The following is a 22331-nucleotide window of genomic DNA, read 5'->3' as shown; positions in this document are numbered from 1 at the left end:
TCTCAGAATAAGCTGCACTACCCTTGGCTCCCCTCCTCTTACTGCTTTGAGAATACTGACATAGAGGCAGTCTTTCTTTTGGGAAATGTCCCTTTTGCTGGTTGTCACTTTGTCTTCAGACTCTAGTCACCTCTTTCACTCAAGAGAACATGCTCTCCTCTCCTGCCTCCCCAAGTTGTGTTGTTCTCGGCGCTTTCATTGGGTATCTACTTTCCAAAGCCCCTGCTCCTTTTGTTAGTACATCCATGTGGATCTGTCCACAGCATTGGAGCTGCACTGTCCTTGTTTCAGCCCTTGGAAAATGTGTGACCAACATTACACAAAATCAGCAAGGCATCTTCGACTCCAGTGCTGGTGGTTCTAACCCATTGGTCTCCATGTGCACACACTTTTGAGGGGTTAGGAGCTTTCTTAAGGGAACATTCTTCCAGGCAAGTCATGAGAAATTGTCTTAGTCAGGGTTTCTATTCCTGGACAAAACATCATGACCAAGAAGCAGGTTGGGGAGGAAAGGGTTTATTCAGCTTACACTTCCACATTGCTGTTCATCACCAAGGAAGTCAGGACTGGAACTCAAGCAGGTCAGGAAGCAGGAGCTGATGCAGAAGCCATGGAGGGATGTTCCTTACTGGCTTGCTTCCGTTGGCTTGCTCAACTTGCTTTCTTAAAGAACCTAAGACTACCAGCCCAGGGATGGCACCACCCACAAGGGGACCTCCCCCCTTGATCACTAAATGAGAAAATGCCTTACAGCTGGATCTCATGGAGGCATTTCCTCAACTGAAGCTCCTTTCTCTGTGATAACTCCAGCTTGTGTCAAGTTGGCACAAAATTAGCCAGTACAGAAATGAATAGTACTTTCCTCCTGGGATGTACTGTGGCACTTGTACTGTATAATATTGTGTCCCGCTGACCTCGCCAGCACCACCTCATGGCAGTGTTCGCTAACTGGATCAATGACAGGTGCTAGTTTGCACCCTCCTATAGAGCAGAGATCGTATCTGTCGGTACCTGTGGCAATTCAGGTGAGCACTGTATATAATAGATGTTGCTAATATTTATTACATCAGTGTCAGATCCTCATCTTAATAGAGTGGTATAGAACAGACGTTGGTTCTCATTTCCACATAAAGCAGATGACTGTTCTGTATAGAGCTTGGGGCCTCCCTTTTCTGTCTGGATTATGGATTATGCTCCTTGAGGTCGGTCTCCATAGTACGCAGACATGAGATACCAAGGCTGACTGCATGTATGGTGCACTTCAGGCTGCATTCTGTTTTTCTTCCTATATTGTTGATGGTGGATCTGGCCCAAGGAACTCACATGAGACACACAATCGTCCTGGGATGAGCTGAGGAAAGAGTTCCTGTCCTTGCTCCACCTCCACCCTTGGCCATCTACAATTGGCACTCTCTGGGACCACTCACGGGGCACAATTCCTCCTTAGTCTTTGCTTAGATCGAGAAAGATATGACAGAAGACCTTTTTGAAAATGTTCCGGAGAAGACTGGATGTGTTTAGGAAATATAAAAAGGAAGTAAATGATCAATTTAAAAAATACCAGAAAACATAAGAATAGCTGAATTAAATTAGATTAGAGTTCAGAGAGAGAGAATATAGATGTTGTAATTATTCATGTTTGCTTTTCACTTTCTAATAGATTATAAATATTTTGTTTTACATTTGCTTTTAACAGGATTTAAGATTAATCCATTCCCTAATAAAGTACAAACAACAAGTGATAATGAATGAAAAATAATCTGGTTGATATAGTAATAATAATCATTAACCAGATTGACCCTGAACTTTTGGAATTTCAAACTAATTCTTCTTTTCTCCCTAGGCTACCTGTCAGTGCTACCTTGGTGGTGTTGGGCACCCAGAATGCTTCCATCTCTGATGACCTATTAATAAGGTGGCCTCGCTAGAGTTTGGAACAGGGCCTCAGGTAGGTGGTTTTTATCATTATATGGCATGATTTTCAAAGTGATCAGTTATTCCAGATCCTTAATTATGTATGCTGTAATAGTAAAAGCTTTGAAAAGCATGCCACATAATAAGCATGCCCCTTAGGACCTTAGGACTTGACAGTATGCACCGATCCATGGGACGTCAGTGAAATCCGTGGTCTGTAAATGGCCAAGAGTGGTCTCGCTTCAGAAAATAAAGCTTTTGTAAGGCTTGTTGGTTTTTTGGGTTTTGTTTTTTGTTTTTTGGGTTTTTTTTTCCTCCTCTCGGAGACCACAGATGAGCTCACAAGCTCTTGATCTTCTGAGTGTCACGGAATGGGAAACTACCCCATGGGACCACAGTGTTCATGTGTTGAGATGATCTTAACTATGGACAGGTATAGCAGATTAGGTCTGCTCCCAGAGTACAGAACCCAGTGTGACCCGAGCAGCTTCCTATTGTTGCTGAGGACACACAAAAGTATGTAGATTTCCAACGTAGTTATAACTCAGTGGCACAGGATCAAGGTATAGTGCGATTTGGAAACCCAAGCACACGTGGATTCGAGCCAGGTAAGTCTATCAGTGCAACCTCCAGCACAAGGCTGGAGTTTAGAGACCAGGGCTCCATACTCCAGGATAAGGAAGCCGGAAACGACCAAAGTGATTACTCAGCGAGCTCAAACTCCTAAGCTGGTCATCTCTGGTAGGCAGCCCCTCCCCTCAGGAAGCTAGGCTTTGGGCTGAGAACTAAACAGGGCCTCAGAAACATGAAGAAAGCTTAACAATTTAACTAAAGGGCATAAATTAATCTTAATAAGTACAACATTCTATGGAAAATAAAATCAAGTTAGCATAAAATTTTAGCCACCTCTATACTACAAATATTTTTAATAAAATTTCTAATAATAATTTTAGTTTTATGGATTATCTTTTAAACTATGGTAATGAAGTATTTTTAAATTATAGGGGCTTTTTAGATTTTTGACATTTTTACACATATACATAATGCATCGTATCCACTTATACCCCCCTTTCCAGTTCACCCCAGGACTGCCTCCCTATTTTATGTCTTCCTTTTAGAATTACTTGTCATTTTAGCCCACTGAGTCCAATTAGTGTGAAGCTATCTTTAGTAGCTAGAAAAAAGGAAAAATACTAACTTTTTCTGAATCGCACACTGTTTCTACAAATGTTACCTTTTATGACTCCCCGTATTGTAATCAGTTACTCTTTTTACTCTGATACTTTCAGTGTCCTCCTCATATCTTAATCTTATATGAAGCATATTCTCTGTAAAGGATTTGGAATTTTGCTTTGTATGATATTTTTCCCCACAAACTGAATTCATGTGTCAGTGGGGCTGCTAGGACAGAACACCTGAAACGCCCACCAGTTAGTTTTCAAACCTGTCTAGTCTAAGTAGCATGCCTGAGTCCCCCGCTTTCACCATGTCTAGTCAGAGCTGCTTAACGGGATGTGGAAGCAGCATTGCTGTCAGTTGGCTATACTGGGCATGACAGTTCCTTCCCCTCTGCCAAAGCACAATAACCATTTATCCGTGCTGGGCTTTTTCTGATCTTATAACCCATTGGGATTTCCAGAGCTCACGACATATTTCCCCTGATTGCTTTGACTCCTGAAACCCTACTACAGTTGTTCCCAACAAGTATTTAGCAGCTAAAGCCAGGTGTATTGGCACACATCTTTAATCCCAGCATTCAGAAGGCAGAAGTGGGGCGGGGGGTATAGGGGACTTTCAAATAGCATTTGAAATGTAAATGAAGAAAATATCTAATAAAAAATTGAAAAAAAAGAATTTACACACACACGATTATATATATATATATATATATATATATATATATATATATATATACATATGTATATATATATATATATATATAAAACAGCAATTTTTTTTAAATGCCATAAATTCAAAAAAGAGCTAGGAAGATTATGTGGGGGGGTTTAAATGAATGAAAGAGAAGGAAGAAATGGTGTAATTTTATTATAATCTCAAAAAAATACAAAATAAAATAAGTGAAACACATTTAAAAAAAAAAAAAAAGGCAGAAGTAGGCAGATGGATCTCTATGAGTTCAAGGCCAGCCTGGCCTACAAATTGAGTTCCAGGACAGCCAGGGATGTTTCATAGATAAACCCTGTTTCCATTGATAGATAGATAGATAGATAGATAGATAGATAGATAGATAGATAGATAGATAGATAGATGGATAGGCAGGCAGGCAGACGGACAGACAGACAATTTATCAGATTACTGCTACATGACAAAACAACAAAGATAATTGTTAGCTTTCTGGGTAAAAGATGCAGTCACCGAGAGATGGTTCTCAGATGGATTGGTCAAGGAGTACAACTGTCATGTCTCTTAATGATGTTGCCCAAAATGAATTCTGTTTGCCTCAGTGATGTGGAAATAAAGAGAAGTCTTGTTTCTAGATGTGATTTTATCCTTGACAGCCACACAGTGTGGCACAGGGCGGACAGACTGGTGGCAGGTGCAGAGCCTTCCCTGTGGACTGGACCCTGTGTCCCTGCATGTTCTGTTCCTCCAGCATCAACATCCAGCCTGGGCAGTGTTTCTAGCTCTTCATTCCATACAGGCTACATTTATGGGTGCACACTCCTCTAAGATAGCTTAACACTGATTTCCACATGAACGTTTGTAACTAAGTGAGCCGATACTTAATCCTTTTCTCACATTCCATTTGCTCTCTATCTTTTCCCAAATTTATCCAGGCATTTGGTGTGAGGGCCTGAGCATTGAGATGTGAAACCTGGGTTGTGTTTCTGTGATCTGAATTGTGTGGTGATTACTCATTCTAGAAGGCATACTCTACCTGTTTAAGGACTTCAGGATGGTACAGTGGGTGATGTCAGAAGCCCTTGTGGTCGCCCAGCAACTCCCTGGATCGCAGTGACATTGAGCTCATTACAAGTTGAGAATGGGACCTGTGGGTTCCTCCTTTCTAATGTAGCTTCTTGGCAAATGTGGAAATGGCTTGTGCATGGTTAGAAGCCCAGAAACTTCTGTAAAGATAGTTACTAGTGTTGATGAGACGGTCGTACTCTCACTGTTACGGTTGCAGTTATCCTCTCGTCTGCCTGCCATTATTACTTCCGCTTTCACAATTCCTCTTTTGCTTCCTGTTTGCAAGGACTGATTTCCCTACATGAAGAGAAAGCTGCCTAGTGTACTCCATATGCCTTGGTTTTCATTTTCATAACAGCATACAATCATAGAGTGTCTCTCCTCCACATAAGACATAAATGCTGACTCCTGAGTTACACCTCCTTAATCCTCTTTACCTCACTGGCCTTCTTACTCCATAACATAAGTAATCAAGGGAAGTATTTGAATTGGACAATCCCACTTGTTTGCTTTGTCCATGTTCTTGGATGACCGGTATCCTATGCGGGCCATCTACAGCATGCATGACCAGAACGTGACCATTGAAGACTAGTAAGAGAATTTCTGGGAATTTTGCAGTGCCAACTTTGAAATCTGTTGACATTTCCCTACCTGTCCTTAAAAAACAAGAAAGATGAGCTATTTCCTTCACTTTTCTTTAGTTTTTAGATCTACATTAAATATAAGATGCTTCTAGACATAATTAGGGCTAATTTTGTGGTAAAGTTGAAAAAGATTATCCTAGAACTATATTTTAACAAATTATTCAAAAACAAATACAAAAAAAGTCAAATGTGGAAAAATTTTAAAAGGCATCCCCAATTTTCCTGGTTAATTAACTACATCTAATATAGGAAAATAAGTACTGTGGTCTTGCTCAAGTCTCAGGACTGAGTTCTTGAGGACCCATAGTTCAGGTGAGTTAAGTGTACCTCTTGGCTGTGCCTCCTGCTTCTTCTCAGTGAGCTTTCTGCTCCTCTGTTCTCTGTAGCTATCACTAACGCTACCCAAGAGTCTCACCATCTTTTTCCCGCTTCAGCCCAGGCAGCCCAGGTAGCAGGCATGCTTTCACTCTAAGAATTTTTATTAAGAGTGGGGATGGATTGGTGCTATCGATTCATGCCAGTTAATTTTGTAAGAATACCATCAGTCAGGGCACGCTAGCAAAATGGATATTTTGCATAGCTTTTAAGTTATTATAAGTGCTAGTGTTTATTTTGGAAATGTATTGTCTTCTGTCTGCTGTGATGATGAGTAAGCTTATAGGTCATTATGTTAGCAGTAAGCACTTACTCTGTTTTAATCTTTCTCGTTCATTCAACAGTTACTTTACTGTCATTTATGGGAAACAGCAGTGAATAAAACTGGCCTGAGCCTGCCCTGAGCTGCCTACAGTTGACTGCTCATTCTCTGAAGGTCTTTTTTGTTTTTTGTTTACTTGATTTTTGCATTTGTTTTTAATTTTTTGACAGTCTAATATATGTATTGAATGCATTTTGAACATACCCCATTACTCTTTCTTAAGTTTTTGTAAATACAAGATAGTTAATTTTTTTTCTTCATTAGCAATGAACTCTATAGAATGAGAGCTAACTGATAAGAATGTCCAAGTTAGGATCAATGATGTTTTAAAGCACTGTTCCTAATATGGTGGTATGTCTCCTTCAAAGTTGTATTTAGTTATGTAATCTAATTTATCTCCTTCATATTATTCAAGATTCTATTAGTGCTTCTTACATAAAAAGCATTATCACTGCTATATTTCCTTCTGTGAGCCACCCTGTTGGAAAATGTTGTAAGCATATGTTGATATTTTTCTCAATTGTGAACTAATGGTATGTTATGATTAGTATAAGGAAGAGCAAAGTCTTGGTGAGTGATAGCATTTGCTCTTAGCAAAATCTGACTTTTCAAAGTGAAAAAAAAAAATTAATGCCGGTAAGTATTGTTCAAAATTCACAACTGTTAGCAGTGCAACTCTCAAAACTATGGAGCATCCAATTAAAAAAACAACACAAACAAACAAACAAATCCTGTCTTAGTATGTATTCATCCTTTGGCTGACATCTCATAGCAGTTGGTTTCAGTAGACCCCCTGATGTGCAATGTGTTTGCTTGTTATTTTTCTTCATGAGCCACTATTTGCCAAGAATAAATAAAGCATAAGAAGATGAACCTTTGTGCTCAAACATATAACCTTCCATCTTCTCCAGCGTCTGTTGGATGCAGAGTCACCTTTGGAGTAGAGGGTAGAGGCCGTGTGTCTGCTTGGGTATCATCAGAAGCTGGGGTACAGTATTCTGAAACATTTCACTGCAGAGCAGTGTAGAGTGGATATTTGCAGTCTCTGCCTTCTGTTACAATTCCTCAGACAAAAGCAAAGTGGAATTTCCATCACTGATGTAACCAATCTTGGATAAATTATTTTAACTAGAAATGAAAAACATGAATTAAGTTTTTTTTTCCCTTTGGTTATAGACTTTTTAGAGCAAGAATGAGACTTTCCCCTACTGCCCCTTTGGGTGCATGAAAGAGAATCCACAGATAACTTTAGTTAACATGTTAGCTAGGATTATATGAATATAAACTATTTCACTTTTATGTTTATTCTGTCAAACAAATAATTCTAATCAACTCTTGATATCTTGTGTCTTGGAAAAAATGAGCAGTTCTTTGAAATTATTTGGCAACTAATAAAAAAATTCAAAGTAAGGTAAAATTTAGAGAAATTAATCGTAATTTGGGAGTTCTGTTTTAAGATAAACTAAATGTGATGGCTTTATTTATATTTTATATTTATATTATTTATATTTTATATGTGACTATAAGACATACAGTGGAGGTAATTTGTAGACAGTGATGTTTATGCATTGTTTGAAATACTTAGTTTCTGATGCATTTCTGTTATAAAATGCCACTGTACAAATAAGCATAGATACTTTATGAATACACAAACCTATTGTTGCTTGTCAGCTTTAGTTTTAGGTTTAATTCTGCTGAAATCATCCACTCAGAATTACTAATTATTTAATGCTTAATTAAAATATTTAAAATTCACCTTGCAAATTGTCTTTTAAACTTTTTTTAAATTCTTTCTTTTTGGAGATTTTATTTGGAAGTTCTCATAGAAAAATAACACAGAACATTCTTCTGTTCTTTAAGGGTAGTGCCAACATGCATCCACACACAGGTTGGTTTGTTAATCTGCCCTTGTCATGGATTACAATACAGTCTAAGTGTAGTGGGAGTCTAAGACAGAAGTCTCATTGTGACCACACAGGTGCCATCACATAGCCCAGAATCTTGGGTCATTGATTGCAGGGAGGAGATAAATACGGAAACATTCTATTTGTGAAGTATTTACATTATTTAGATAACAGTATATAAAATGATCTTTCATATTTATAATTACCATACCAAATATTCAGTGTATGTCCTGGGCAAGTAAGTATTTACAAAGCTAATTTTGCTATTTTGCAATTTTGTTGTTCTTCCACTTATGCATGTCCTGTGCTGTATAAAAATGGGGCTTTTGCTTGAACTTTTAAAGATATCTTTTTTATCTAAAATTTTTATTTTTCTTTTAAACAATAAGAATAGTACTGGTTTCTTATATATACTCAGTAATTTTGTAATGATGCTTGAATGTCCTCTATTAAATATTTTTGTTGCACATCATCTTTACATATCATCGAATTCTGAAAGTATGTAAAGATTTTATTTAAAGAGATACTGTTTGATTGTTATACAATATTAGAAGCTTTTTAACCTAATATGCCATTGACATATCCTTTTATTACTTATTTTTAAGTATTTGATTTTTATTCTCTCTCTTAAGTTCTTCTAATTAATACTTCTGAATACTTAAGATAATCCAAGTGTTTGCTTTATATTCTTTGTAATAATTGTAGGTCCTTTTTACTTTATACCATTCTTATTCTTGTCTTTTTTTTCCTTTGTAAATATTAATGCAGTTTATATGTGTGCTGTCAATCTGCTAAAGACCTTGCTACTAACAGGCATCTTTAAGCTATCTTTAAGATTTCTCAACAGTGGTCTCATGCAACAAATACTGCTTTTTCCATGATACCTGCCTCCTATAGCAAGCCTATACTTAACTTCCCTCACATGGATGTTGAATCTGAACAGCAGAGTGGTTGCTGCTATATTCCAGCCATCCTTATGGCATTCTTTAGTCTAAATTGGCAGTCTGCAAGTAGCAGAAGGGTGGCTCGAAGAAGCCCAGTCACAAGTGTGGCAGTGTGGGCGGCAGTGCTGTTGTCAGAAGGAAACCGAGTTCCATTAGATTAAGCTCAATGAATTTGTATCAGTTTCCCTTACCATCAGTAACTCTTGTTTAGATTTCTTTTTTATTAACAACTGGGGAGTCATTCAGCATCACAAATTGACATTTTTTTTCCTAGGCAATACTATTTTTTTTTTATTTGTGCATTTATTTGGTCATGTAAAGTGTGCTTTCAACTAATCAAAACAAGCAACTGGTGGGAATTAATGCACGACTATCAGCAAAGTGGAATGTGAGCATGCGCTATGAAATGCAGTTTGCTCATGCTTTTTTTCCTGTCATATACACTCTAGTTTCATTTATATTATAGTCCATTCTTTCTTTTTCTCTCTTTTTTTTTTTTTTTTTTTAACTTCTTCATAGATTGGCCAAAATGGGAAGGACTGGATTCTGCTCTCTTCGACGAAGACTTAATGGGACTGGCTAAGATCAAAGTCTGAGGCTTTTCCATCACTAATCAGGTATGTATTGAATGAAAATCACTAATTCTATGCATGTGCCTTTCAAGTATTTGGTTGATAAACATATTATGAATATAATTTTTATTAGACATTAAGTTTGCAACATTATACTGATCCTAAAATTATAAATGTACCTATGATATGTAATTTGAATTTTGTAATGGATTAAAATATAAAAACATTATCAGCCATGAAAATTTTCAGCTGGTCTTAGAAAAGTGTAATATTTGGTATCAGTGCAATTCCTCATTGCTCAGTATGTACATCCAGATACAATTCATTTCTTACATCATATTGAATATCACCAAGTTAATATAATCAAAAGCTTATGTGTTGTTTCATGGTGCCCTTTTAATATTTTGGAGGGGAGTAGTCATATTAAAGTTGCTTTTGTCTTCTGGAATTCTCAACATCACAACTGTGTTGTTACAGTGGTGATTATGACCAATTTTCAGACCTAGTTATTAGGCACCTTGCATTCCCTTTGATTTGGCAATTGGAAAATGATTGATTTTGCACAGTCTAAATAAGTCTATGAAAGCATCAAGTGAGGAAGTCACAATGAATATTAAAGCTCTACTAATATACTGTCATTACTTGCCTGAAGAGTGACTATTTTACCCCTAAATAGGAGGGAGACAAAGCATCTGTCTCTTGAATAAGCTCATAACAGGAAGAGAGGAGCTTCAGAAAACCTACAGCCAGAGCTAACAGTAGCATCAGTGCTGTGACGTCATAACTAACAACTGCATCAGTACTGTGGCATCAGACCTAACAACTGCATCAGTGCTGTAACATTATAGATAAAAGCTATATCAATGCAGTGACATCATAGCTAACAACTTCATCAGTGCTGTGGCATCATAGATAAAAGCTGCATCAATGCTGTGACACCATAGCTAATAACTGCATCAGTGCTGTGACATAACTAACAACTGCATATGTGCTGTGANATCANAGCTNANAACTGCATNAGTGCTGTGACATCATAGCTAANAACTGCATCAGTGCTGTGACATCATAGCTAACAACTGCATCTGTGCTATGAAATCATAGCTAACAACTACATCAGTGCTGCGGCATCATAGCTAACAACTGCATTAGTGCTGTGACACCATAGCTAATAACTGCATCAGTGCTATGACATCATAGCTAACAGTTACCATCTGTGCTGTGATATCAGAGCTAACAGCTGCACCAGTACTGTGACATCAGAGCTAGCAGCTGCATCAGTTCTATATCAGGGCTAACAGCTGCATAAGTGCTGTGACATCAGAGCTAACACCCAGATCTGTGCTATGATACTGGTTGCATCATATTAATTTTATTTGTAAGCTGCAAGAGGAACATCCTGATATTTAGAACAGAGCAAAGGCTTGCATCTGTCTTACAGAGAAGAAACTGTATGTCTTCACCTTACCTTAATGCTGTACTGCTTTAATCAAAATAGTGCCTTTCTGTTTTGTTTGCTTAGGAACAGCTGCTGTGTTAAAGTACAGAGAGATGTAACATACAATAAAGTGTTACCAAAATGTAGGTATTTAGAATTCCTGAAAACTTTTAGTTAAAATTGGGAAAGTAAGTGTAACAGACCTAATTGTGTAAAGACAAGTGTCAGTTTAGTACCAGAACACAGGCAAGGTAAAGAAGTTGGTTCTTTTCTTCATAGGATGGCAGATTTGTTTTTTCCTCTCTGGGCTTCAGCTACTTCCTTGGACTCATTAATTGATAAGTCATTTAACTCTATTTAATATTCAGATCCTTTTATGGTTGCTATCATTTCGGTGATTTATTGGAAGAACCCCTTTAAATTACCTTAAGAAACATATAACTTAGTGGTTCTCAACCTGTGGGTCAAGACCTCCACCAGAGTCACATGTCAGATATTTATGATTCATAAGAGTAGCAAGAGTACAGCTGTTAAGTAACAAGGAAAATAATATTGTGGTGGGGGCCACCACAATATGAGGGACTGTATTCAAGGGCCACACAGCATCGACGGTTGAGAACCACTGATTTCAGTTATATAGCAGTAGAATCTTCAAGCTGATTTTCTACTCTGGGAAATAGAGTTAGTTATATTTACTATTTCTTATCCATGGAGGTTTCTGTTTGGTTTTATTTCATTTTAACAAATGAAATACCCTTCGTGACACAAATGCACATTTCATTCTTTCTCACAGAATTGATCATGAATTAAAACTCTAATACATCTTTAACTAACTTGAAACACCTCTGTGAGGTTACATTCTAGAACAGGTGCTGTGCACTAAGAGAGAGAAATCTCCACAGCTGTGCCACACTCAGGTTCAGGTGTGTCAGAGGCCCATCCCTTCTCTGGCTAATTAACCTTAGAGCATCTAGGAAGAATAACCTTCTCTCTGATGTAAACGCAGCTGAGGGAAACTGAGCAAACCTTCACAAATGACAAGGATCCTCGTCTTTCACCTCGTGCTTTACAAAGGCTTTACCATTTCAAGAATGTCTGTTATGAAGATATGTCATTCTGCTCCTGATTAGAGATCCTTGGAGTATCCTAGTGCTGGTTTAAAGGGTCAGGTCCCACTTAGGGCAGTGAACCCTCTCTACCCTATAGTGTCTGGGCTTCAGCTTCTTCCATGGACTCAGTGCTTGCAAAATTTTAAGTGTTCTAAGTGCCTATAGTTCATATGGTCCGTGTGCACAGTGATGTGCACAAATTGAAGTGGGTGTTCAACTGTAAGATGTGTTTTCTAATCCCTGCTGAAAACTGAAGTTTCTGGTGCCACCTTTAGAACAATGCTTTGGGAGTTCCTGAATTCAGTACTGTTGTGCCTAAGTACAGTGTTTGTCAGGTGGAATGTCGGGGTATGTATGAACTGTTCATTCTGAGCAATGCATTTATATCTGTTTTGGAAAATACCAAGAAACCAACAGATATTACATTGGACCAGCTGAATCCATTTTATGGTTTCCTTTTTTTAATTCAAAAGCATCACAAAGCAAGTAATTTTTTTAAAAAAACAAAATGAGTTTAGTTACAAACTAGTTGTTTCTTATTTTTTTTTTCCAGTCCCTTTTTGCTTTCTTTTACGACCACATGAAACTTGAGAAGCCACCTAAAGCTATATCACTTAGTGGAGTTGGGCAGTTCCCAGGTGTCCAACAAGAAGGCCTGGTTTAGGCTGCGATGGCCACTGTCATTCCTGGTGATTTGTCAGAAGTAAGAGATACCCAGAAAGCCCCTTCAGGGAAACGTAAGCGTGGTGAAAGCAAACCAAGAAAAAACTTTCCTTGCCAACTGTGTGACAAGGCCTTTAACAGTGTTGAGAAATTAAAGGTTCACTCCTTCTCTCACACGGGAGAGAGGCCCTACAAGTGCACACACCAAGACTGCACCAAGGCCTTTGTTTCTAAGTACAAATTACAAAGGTACTACACTCTATTTGTCTTTCAGATTATACTTTCTCTTGTGTTGGCCCTCTGAAGCCATTGTAAGTGTGTGTATATCTGAATACACATTTCTCAGCTGATTTGCAGAAAGGAAATGTTAAGTAGATTAGATATTGGCTAGCTTGCAGTATTTTAAATCACATACATTTGTACTAGTGTCTTTGAATTTTTTTTAAGTAAAATGCTTAATGAGTAGAATTTCCATTTATAGAGAGACGTTTCTACATGAGAAGGATGTGGACAGTACATGAGTATGTTCAGTCTTGCTTGCTTACTTTTGTAATGAGAGCTAAAAACCAGTCAACACTGAAGTGGCAATTAGATGGCTCAAGTTTTGCAGTGTGTTAACTATCCTGTGGTGTGTGTTAGTTAGGTAGCTCCTTTATTGAGAGAGCTGTGTCTTAGCATTAGTAGATTATCTGCCCACTTAAAAAGTGAATGCATACCTTTGTGCTGAGATCCTCACTCACAGAATGTATCTATATTTAAAGGCACATGGCTACCCACTCTCCTGAGAAAACCCACAAGTGTAATTATTGTGAGAAAATGTTTCACCGGAAAGACCATCTGAAGAACCACCTCCATACACACGACCCCAACAAAGAGACCTTTAAATGCGAAGAGTGTGGCAAGAGCTACAATACCAAGCTTGGTTTTAAGCGACACTTGGCCTTGCATGCTGCCACCAGTGGTGACCTCACCTGCAAGGTGTGTTTGCAGCCTTTTGAGAGCACAGGTGTGCTCCTAGAGCACCTGAAATCTCATGCGGGCAAGTCATCCGGGGGCGTGAAGGAGAAAAAACACCAGTGTGAGCACTGCGAACGCAGGTTCTACACCCGGAAGGATGTCCGGAGACACATGGTGGTGCACACGGGAAGAAAGGACTTCCTCTGTCAGTACTGTGCACAGAGATTTGGACGAAAGGATCACCTCACTCGACACATGAAGAAGAGTCACAACCAGGAGCTTCTCAAGGTCAAAACCGAACCAGTAGATTTCCTGGACCCATTTACCTGCAACATGTCTGTGCCTATAAAAGATGAACTCCTGCCAGTCATGTCCTTACCTTCCAGTGAACTCTTGTCAAAGCCATTCACAAACACTTTGCAGTTAAACCTCTATAACACTCCATTTCAGTCCATGCAGAGCTCTGGGTCTGCTCACCAAATGATAACAACTTTACCTTTGGGAATGACATGCCCCATAGATATGGATGCTGTTCACCCCTCTCATCATCTTGCTTTCAAATGCCCATTCAGTTCTACCTCATACGCAATCTCTATTCCTGAAAAAGAACAGCCATTAAAGGGGGAAATTGAGAGTTACCTGATGGAGCTACAAGGTGGCGCACCATCTTCATCCCAGGATTCTCAAGCATCGTCATCTAAGTTAGGGTTAGAGCCTCAGAGTGGGTCCCCAGATGATGGTGCTGGGGACCTCTCCCTGTCAAAGAGCTCTATCTCTATCAGTGACCCCCTCAACACACCAGCATTGGATTTCTCTCAGTTGTTCAATTTCATACCATTAAATGGTCCCCCTTATAACCCACTTTCAGTGGGAAGCCTTGGGATGAGCTATTCCCAGGATGAAGCGCATTCTTCTGTTTCTCAGCTGCCCACACCATCACAGGATCTTCAGGATCCTGCCAACACTGTGGGTCTTGGGTCTCTGCACTCACTGTCAGCAGCTTTCACCAGCAGCCTAAGCTCAAGCACTACCCTGCCCCGTTTCCACCAGGCATTTCAGTAGAGTCTGGGCCAAGGGCCTCACCCAGAGGTGCTTGTGTAGCCCTGCCTGCGATGACCATTTATATTCTAGTGCCTACTTTTAATACAATACAAAAACTTCTGCTTTTGTATGATATCAGGTTTTATGAAGCCAGTAAATAATAGGAACTAGCCTCTTCGAGAAGCTTTGAAATCGTTCGTGTTTAACTACGTTTGCTATTTCTCCTGATTTCCTGCCAGTTGTCATAGTCTCAGAGTTCTGTTTCATATAGGAGCGCCATTATTATCACTAAATTTTACAAGTCCTATGTTCAAATTACTGTTAGACCTTAAAATTTTCATTTTTGTCTAATAGCAATGGGCATTGGACATTTTTTTTTGCAAATATGCAGTACAATGTAAATCTTATGAAATGTGTGTGAATAACTGAAGTGTTTCACATTTTTTACTAGCCACTAAATGGATTCATAATTAAGTGTGTTTTAAATGAGTTAAGAATCCAGTTTGGGGAGAGTATAGTAGTTTCTTAAATATACCATCATTTCAGATCAATTTATTTGAGGACTGCTATTGTCTGGCTAAAATATTATAAGAAGTTTCAGTATCTAAAAGAAACCTAGAGAGGTTGCAGGGTGTTGTGTGTTAGCACTAGCCCTCAGGCTGGTTTGCCACATTTCAACCATCTTTCCATTAACTGTGTGGCATCGGAGTCGTCAGGATCAGTGTAGAAAGGTTTTGTTGAATGCCTGTCACCTTTCATACCCCAGGATGGCTTCAGTATACCAGCGTTCTTATTTTGCATGTTGGTCCACAGTTAGTCCAGAGTCTTAGAGCCATTGTGGGACAATAGACAGTAAATATGTGAAAGCTAAAATGGCTGGGCTGCCTCAATCGCCGGGGTGATAGACTCCTCAACAGGAAGATGGATGTAAGACATACAGCCAAACCCCAGAACTTGTCTAGAGAATTTCCACGGTTGTCAGAGCTGAAAACTGGACTCCTTGGGTGCAGAGTAAAAGCCTATCACATCACTTCTAAAGCAGTCTTGCCTGGTGTGCTCTTACTCAGTGCATATCCATCTTTTCCTGCTGTGTTTGGATGGAGAACTTAAAAATTAGACCCATCAGGAAGCAACTTGAGGAGTTCCACAGTTTTACACAACCAGAAGTTGTAAGACCCCACTTTTACACATCTCTGGGAAACAGGAGGAATGTTAGAAATAAGTTGAATCTATAGCGGAAACAGAGGAAAAGAAAGCAAACACCAAACGCATATGAGTGCGCCAAGGATGTGGAATGCGCTGAGTGAGGTAGCGATGGACTGCCTCTTGTCAGACAGCCACCAGGAATGTGATCAATGGTTCCATGTATATCTTCCTAAGGGTTATTTGTGGCATCAACCTATGAGATGTATCTATTAAGCACTTGTTAACACCTTATTTGGGGACCCCCTCTGTTGGGGCCGGGGTGAAGGGAGATTTATAGAAGAATATGTATCTCTTTTTTAAAAGAAAGAAAGAAGAAGAAGAAACTATTTTTTAATTTCTGAGCACTCGTTAGCCCTGTGTGGGGAAGCTCTTTCCCTTCCGTAAGGACCAGTTATCACTGCATATTGCATTGTTTACCCATCATCCTAAACATAATTACAGATTACTGACGATAATGCATTATTTGCAATGCCTGGGAGTAGTCTAAATTGAGGAGAAGTGTAAACTGTCATGTGAATGGGGCTTTCCCTCTATGTCATACACACGCCTAGTGCACTTCATAGAATCAGAGTTGCTCTCTAGAGGGCTCAAGCTCCTGGTTCTAACCCTAGAACAGTAGTTTTTATACTTATGTATTTAAATTTTATTGTGAAAAATACATTTTATTAAAAAGTGTTCCAAAGGCATTAAAATTATATATGTTAATAAGGAAATACATGTTTAACTCTTCAAGCTGCTCCTAAGCTGTGAGTGGGAGCACACTCACTCTGAAAGTGGGCTCTTAGCTCTGCTTCATGACCGCTTCCTTAGTTTCTATGAAACAGATCACTTACCTAATGTTCTAGTTGGATGGTTAGTGTTCAATATTGCTTTAATCACCACTTAAAAAGGAGGGGACATTTGGTGACAGAGCACAAGTAAATAAAAAACCTATTTTTATGTAGAGTTCACAAGCACCACATATTAAAGCACTAGTTTATTCTATCTAAAATTTGCTTAAGAAGTCACATTAATGACCTGAGACGTTGGCCTTCATAGGCTGTATGTATTTCACTGCTAATTGAAAAAAGGGAGTACCAGGATATATGAAATAAAGCGTTTTGAAATGGGAATGGCGCCATATATGTATATATATATATAAAACAAATATATTTTTATCCTAACTCTTACCCTGCATGGAACTCTAGTATACATCTTCCAGGGTACCAGTGTTAAAATGTAGAGTCTTAATTTTCTTTGTATGTACACCTCTTTGCCTGTTGCTGCCCCCGCAGACTTGAATAACACTTCAAAGTAAGAGGGAAAGAAGCAAATTTGTTTTTTTTGTTTTTGTTTTATTGACTGCAGTGGTCACTAAACCCTTTTTTGATAGATTTTCTATTAAAAATCAGGCAGCTTTTTTAATTGCACAATGTTTTAACAAGGACATAACACAGAATTGGCTCCCTTCTTCCCCATAGAAAATTCTGTCACTTGTTTTATTTGAAATAGGACTGCTTAGTGCGATAGGTCTTGCCAATGCCCTTTTCATTCTCCATGGTCCTTGGAATTTCTGATAGTGCCTTAGCATGGCTGAAAGAAAAGGGATTAACAGTAACTGATACTGTTTATTGTAGCGTTTGGACCTCAGATGAGATGCTGAGCCCCATTCAGTTTGACTTCCACATGTGTGTGCAAACGGCATGCATCTGCGGGAACGTGAGTGCAGAAAGGCCTGGCACTGTAAGCAATATAATCCATTGATATTTACCAATACCACCTTTGTAGTTATTGTCTCATAAGCTTTCATTTAAAAATCCTATTACTTGTTCAGTTTTCTACAATTTAAGTTGCCTTGGTGGATCTTGCACCAGTCTGTGTGCAGCTTTTTTATTTCAATCAGCGTTTCCTTCAAGATGTGTGGGGTTTTCCCCTATTTGTTGCTTGTGCTTTATTTTTCTAGTCATTTGTGGAATATAGTGATATATTGTGTTAATTTGGACAGTGGCGGTTTTTTAAAACCATATACTGACTGAACCATGAGCCAGAGCTGATTGCTTTATTAAGCTAATAATGAATGTTATAGAGTACATATTTCAGGATTGTTCATCTAGTGAGCAGTACACATATAGGCCAATTAAAAAATAGAGCTTGGTCAACCTCTATACTTCACATACTACAAGATATAGCACTTTCAAAATGAACCTAAATTTCTACAGAAACTTTCCTCTATGTTATGCCTTTTATTTTTAAGACTTATTATATTCATTTCAAGTGCCATTAGATGATATATATGTAGGCCTTTGATATATAATGCTTTGTGTACAAAAAAATGGTAGATGATATTTTAAACAGGTACATTTTTACAGTGTTTTCTTACCGATTTGCTATATTGCACAGAATCAGTGTGTGTCTTTTCATAAGGTTTTACAATGGGTTATTTTTTTTACAAGGTTTACGTATCTCAAAGCACACTGTCTTCCCAGTCCATAAGTAAGTTAAAAATACCAGTTTACCCAAGTTGCTTCTAGCCTACTGAGATCCATGTGACATTGAAGGAGATCTTTTCAATGTTGAGTATTCACCCTTTAATGAAGGCAGACTGTTTTTTTCTGACAAATGAGTTCTTGGTGAGTTTGTCTCATTTTATTCATGCTGTCAGCAGCCAGGTCTACAACACAATGTAACTCGATTGTGTAGGCCTACATAAATACCTAAGTTGTGTTGTACTCACAGAGCACTCCTTTGAGATTATGCAAGATAATGTCTTCGTAGCAGATACAGATCACCAATAAGCCTTTCTACAATGTTAGCAGCCCCTGGGGATGGAAGGCAGTGTCTTTTGATGAGTTATTGATCTCTAAAGATGACACAGAATTGTTACTGATGTATAAGACGCTTCATTACGTAAACTTCAGTGGTACAGATGAACCAGAATGAATGTCTGTCTTCTCAGAAGCCCTCCTTCAACATTATATGGGATCATGCTGCTACTGTCACTTGGGATACAACTCTTCATGGTGCTACAAACTTCTGTCTCATTCAGTTGTATTTTTTTATCCATAGGAAAAGGACTATATAGGTGTAAAGGTGTACAATATATTTTTATACTGTGACTTTAAATTGTCATTAGCAAACTTTTACACCAACACAGTGTATTCATGTGCGCTTGCAAAAGGAGATCTTGGATGTGCAAATGTTACCAGAACAAACCCAGCTTTTGTCCACAAAGTGACTGTAACTCAGAATGGGAAGTGGGCTTGACATAGGGTGTGGAGTGAAGAACATGCTGTAAGTACTAACAGCCCTTTGAATTTAACAAAAACTGGGAATCCGTTAGAGAAATGGATTGCATCATGCCTGAACATAAGCTGACTGCTGAATATTTTTTCTTTTTTTTGTTTTTTTTTTTTTTTTTTTTTTTTTTTTTTTTTTTTTTTTTTTTTTTTTTTTTTTTTTTTTTTTTTTTTTTTTTTTTTTTTTTTTAGCTAATGAAAAAGTGTTTGGACTAGTACTCTAAAAATGTTCTAATGGTAAAGTTTTGAGTCAAATAGAAATGAAAAAAAAAATCTGCATTCCAGACTGAATTTTGTATATTTTTATTGCATTTTAAATTGCTATTCTGTGATATTGGGAAATCAAGTGGCTTATCATGTATATCATGTACTTAAAATGTATTCACAAACTACTGTTGTATTTGTATAAAATATAGACAAAGATTGTCTGTGTGTGTGACCTCTGTACTGCAGCTTCACACCATGAAGCTTCAATGATCCCGTAGCTTAGAAACCTACATCCAAACATGGAGGCTGCTCATTGTCCAGACACCAAGCGGCACACACTCACTTGCTGCTGCCGCTTACCACCACAGCTGCTTAGGACCTGCAGTGGGATTCATTGTAAGGAAAAAGATGGATGAATTCTACAGAATATTTGAATTGAATACTGAAGAACTTTAGACACTAGAAATCCACCCCAAATCTTCACAGATGATACTTTGCTGTAACATTTTTCTTCCACTGTGTTTAAACGGTATTAATCCTTTGAGAATTTACACACACATAAACACATACACAGAGACAAACAAATAGATCATATTTACCCTTCACTTCTCTCAGAACCAATCCTTACTCTCTCCCAAATACATGTCCTTTTGTTTATTTAATAACCCATAGAGTCTCCTTTGTGCAATCCATAAAACTCATGGATGGAGCATCACCCACCGACAGCACTGTCTTTGTTCACTCACCAGGCTAAGGCTAGAACTGTAGTTACTCATTCTATAGGAATTTGACAACTCCAGGACATTTAGTACTTTGGAGCTTTGGGAGGGGATGAAGAGATTACTCAGCAGCAAAGATTTCTTGCAGAAGACCAAGCTCCATTCCCAGCATACGGGATGGCTCACAACTGTTTGTAACTCAAGCTTCAGAGGATCCGGTGCCCTTTTTGGACTTCCACAGGCACCAGACATACATAGCCACTTTTCTGTGTACTTTGATCAGGTAAAGAAAACAGGGGTTACAGTATTTGTGATTCTGCCTTTCATTTAATCTCAGCAAGTATGAAAGTATCCCACATTAATCCTTAGAATTAACACAATATATTCCTATGTAAATCTGGTCATGTGAAGTACTTGAAGGGTGGTGTAGAGGGGGAAATGTGGCTTTTTTTAAATACCCAAGAGGAGAATACTCTGAAAAAGGACACCTAAGATTAATTTATTTAGGGCATGATCTACGCTATGAAAACTTCATTAGATGTGTAGTGTTTTTTTTGTTTTTTGTTTTTTTTTTAATTGCATCTTAGACCCAGTAGTGCCAAGTCTTTGGAGCTAAATGAAAAACTCACAACCATAGCTCATCACTAGGAAGAGTGAAAAGTCCAGTCTACCTGTACAACTGAGCTGCCAGGTTTTCTTATTAACATTTTCCTAACTGTGCCCTAAGGATAACTTAGCTAAATCCTAGAACTCCAAAGACATCAGTTTCTTTTAAAAGGAGAAATGTATTCCTGGGTGAAGTGTCCAAGGCAGGTAGTAGTGTCTTCACTGGAATCAAAATCCAAATGTTGACTTGAGCCATTCTCAACTGTCTTTTCCTAGAGCCAAAGTGATTAAGTATTTGTCATTTCAGCGTAAAGCAAAAACATCAAAATATCTTCATTACAACTACTTTCTCTTCCACAGAGAAATCACATGGTCACTCACCAGCCTATTTGACAAGGCTTGGTAGTCTATGGTTAACCAATCTAGATGTCACATTGACCATATATTTTATAGAGTTAATATTTAAATTGGTAGACTTGGAGTGAAGTTACTCCTTATGATTTTGGTTGTTCTCTTCTAATCATACAAAGGCGGGGGTGGGGGGTGGTGAATTCTCATAAGCAAATTCTGCCCCTGGACAGCCGTCAGCCTGGATCAGGGATGTGAGCTCCTCCCTGGCTCTCCATCCTCATCTACCCTACAAATTAGTACTTGCCAGCCCCCAAAATGAGCCAGTGCTTTAACCACACGCCAGTTTGGTTTTCCTGTAGAACTCTATTACAGCTGGCTTTAACTCATTTTTTTTAGAGGATACCTTAATGAAGTAAGTGGCACCTCTTTGCTCTAATATCTTGTGGCAAAACACATCAATTCCCAGGTTCCATCTACTTTAGAAAACACATAAAACACAGTGTTTTGTGGAGGTTGTGCTCACAAAGGAATCCTCAGAATTCCCTTTTGTACTGATCTTCGTTGCTGTTACTGCAGGTCAAAATAATTTTTTCTTAATAAGAAAAATAAAATATATGAATAGCCCAGCCTTGCTTTCCTCCGTGCTTGGAACAAACACAAGGGCATATTATAAATATGTAAGTGAAAATGGCTGTGAATCAGATGGTTTTTTGAAAGTAAATGATTAATTAATTGCAGTACTATAGTCAAATGGGCTGAGGAGATAGCAGAGTGGGTAAAAGTGCTGTATAAGCATGAGGTCATGAGTTCAAATCCCAGCACCCTCACCAGAGAGAGAGAGAGGAAAAAAAAAAAACTGTATGTACCCATAACCCCAACAATGGTAGGTGGAGACAAGTAGATTCTGTGCTCGCTGTCCAGTCAGCACAGCTGAAATGAGATTTGACTTCTGCCAGAGACCCTGTTTCAAGAGTATAAGGCAGAAAGTGATAGGGCACAACTGACATTTGTCTCTAGAGTCTGTATGAGTGAGCATGCACATTCAATATACGCACACCTCACACACATAAATAATAATGAACTTCACAATCGAGACTCCAGGCTTTGGTGAGGATGAGAGAAAAAGCTGCAAAGCCATTTCCATTTATAATATTAA

General features: G+C 38.4%; 1 protein-coding gene across 4 annotated transcripts in view; it reads left to right on the top strand.

Annotated features, from left to right (window-relative positions):
* Window positions 1-19432, top strand: part of Plag1 (PLAG1 zinc finger) — a 45184-nt gene extending 25752 nt beyond the window's left edge. Inside the window, exons 2-6 of one of the 4 annotated variants that reach the window (XM_021222108.2) lie at window positions 1844-1948; window positions 6209-6300; window positions 9554-9651; window positions 12704-13062; window positions 13575-19432. In XM_021222108.2, the coding sequence (XP_021077767.1) occupies window positions 12821-13062; window positions 13575-14832 (1500 nt within the window). In that variant the 5' untranslated portion in view covers window positions 1844-1948; window positions 6209-6300; window positions 9554-9651; window positions 12704-12820 and the 3' untranslated portion in view covers window positions 14833-19432. The remainder of the gene's footprint in view (window positions 1-1843; window positions 1949-6208; window positions 6301-9553; window positions 9652-12703; window positions 13063-13574) is intronic. The other 3 variants (XM_029533367.1, XM_029533366.1, XM_029533368.1) reach the window with 3 other exon arrangements.
* The last annotated feature ends 2899 nt before the right edge of the window (window positions 19433-22331 follow it).

Source organism: Mus pahari, chromosome 22 (assembly GCF_900095145.1).
Source record: "Mus pahari chromosome 22, PAHARI_EIJ_v1.1, whole genome shotgun sequence".
Lineage (NCBI taxonomy): Eukaryota > Metazoa > Chordata > Mammalia > Rodentia > Muridae > Mus > Mus pahari.
Note: the sequence above shows the minus strand (reverse complement) of the source record. Positions and strands in the feature narration are given on the sequence as shown.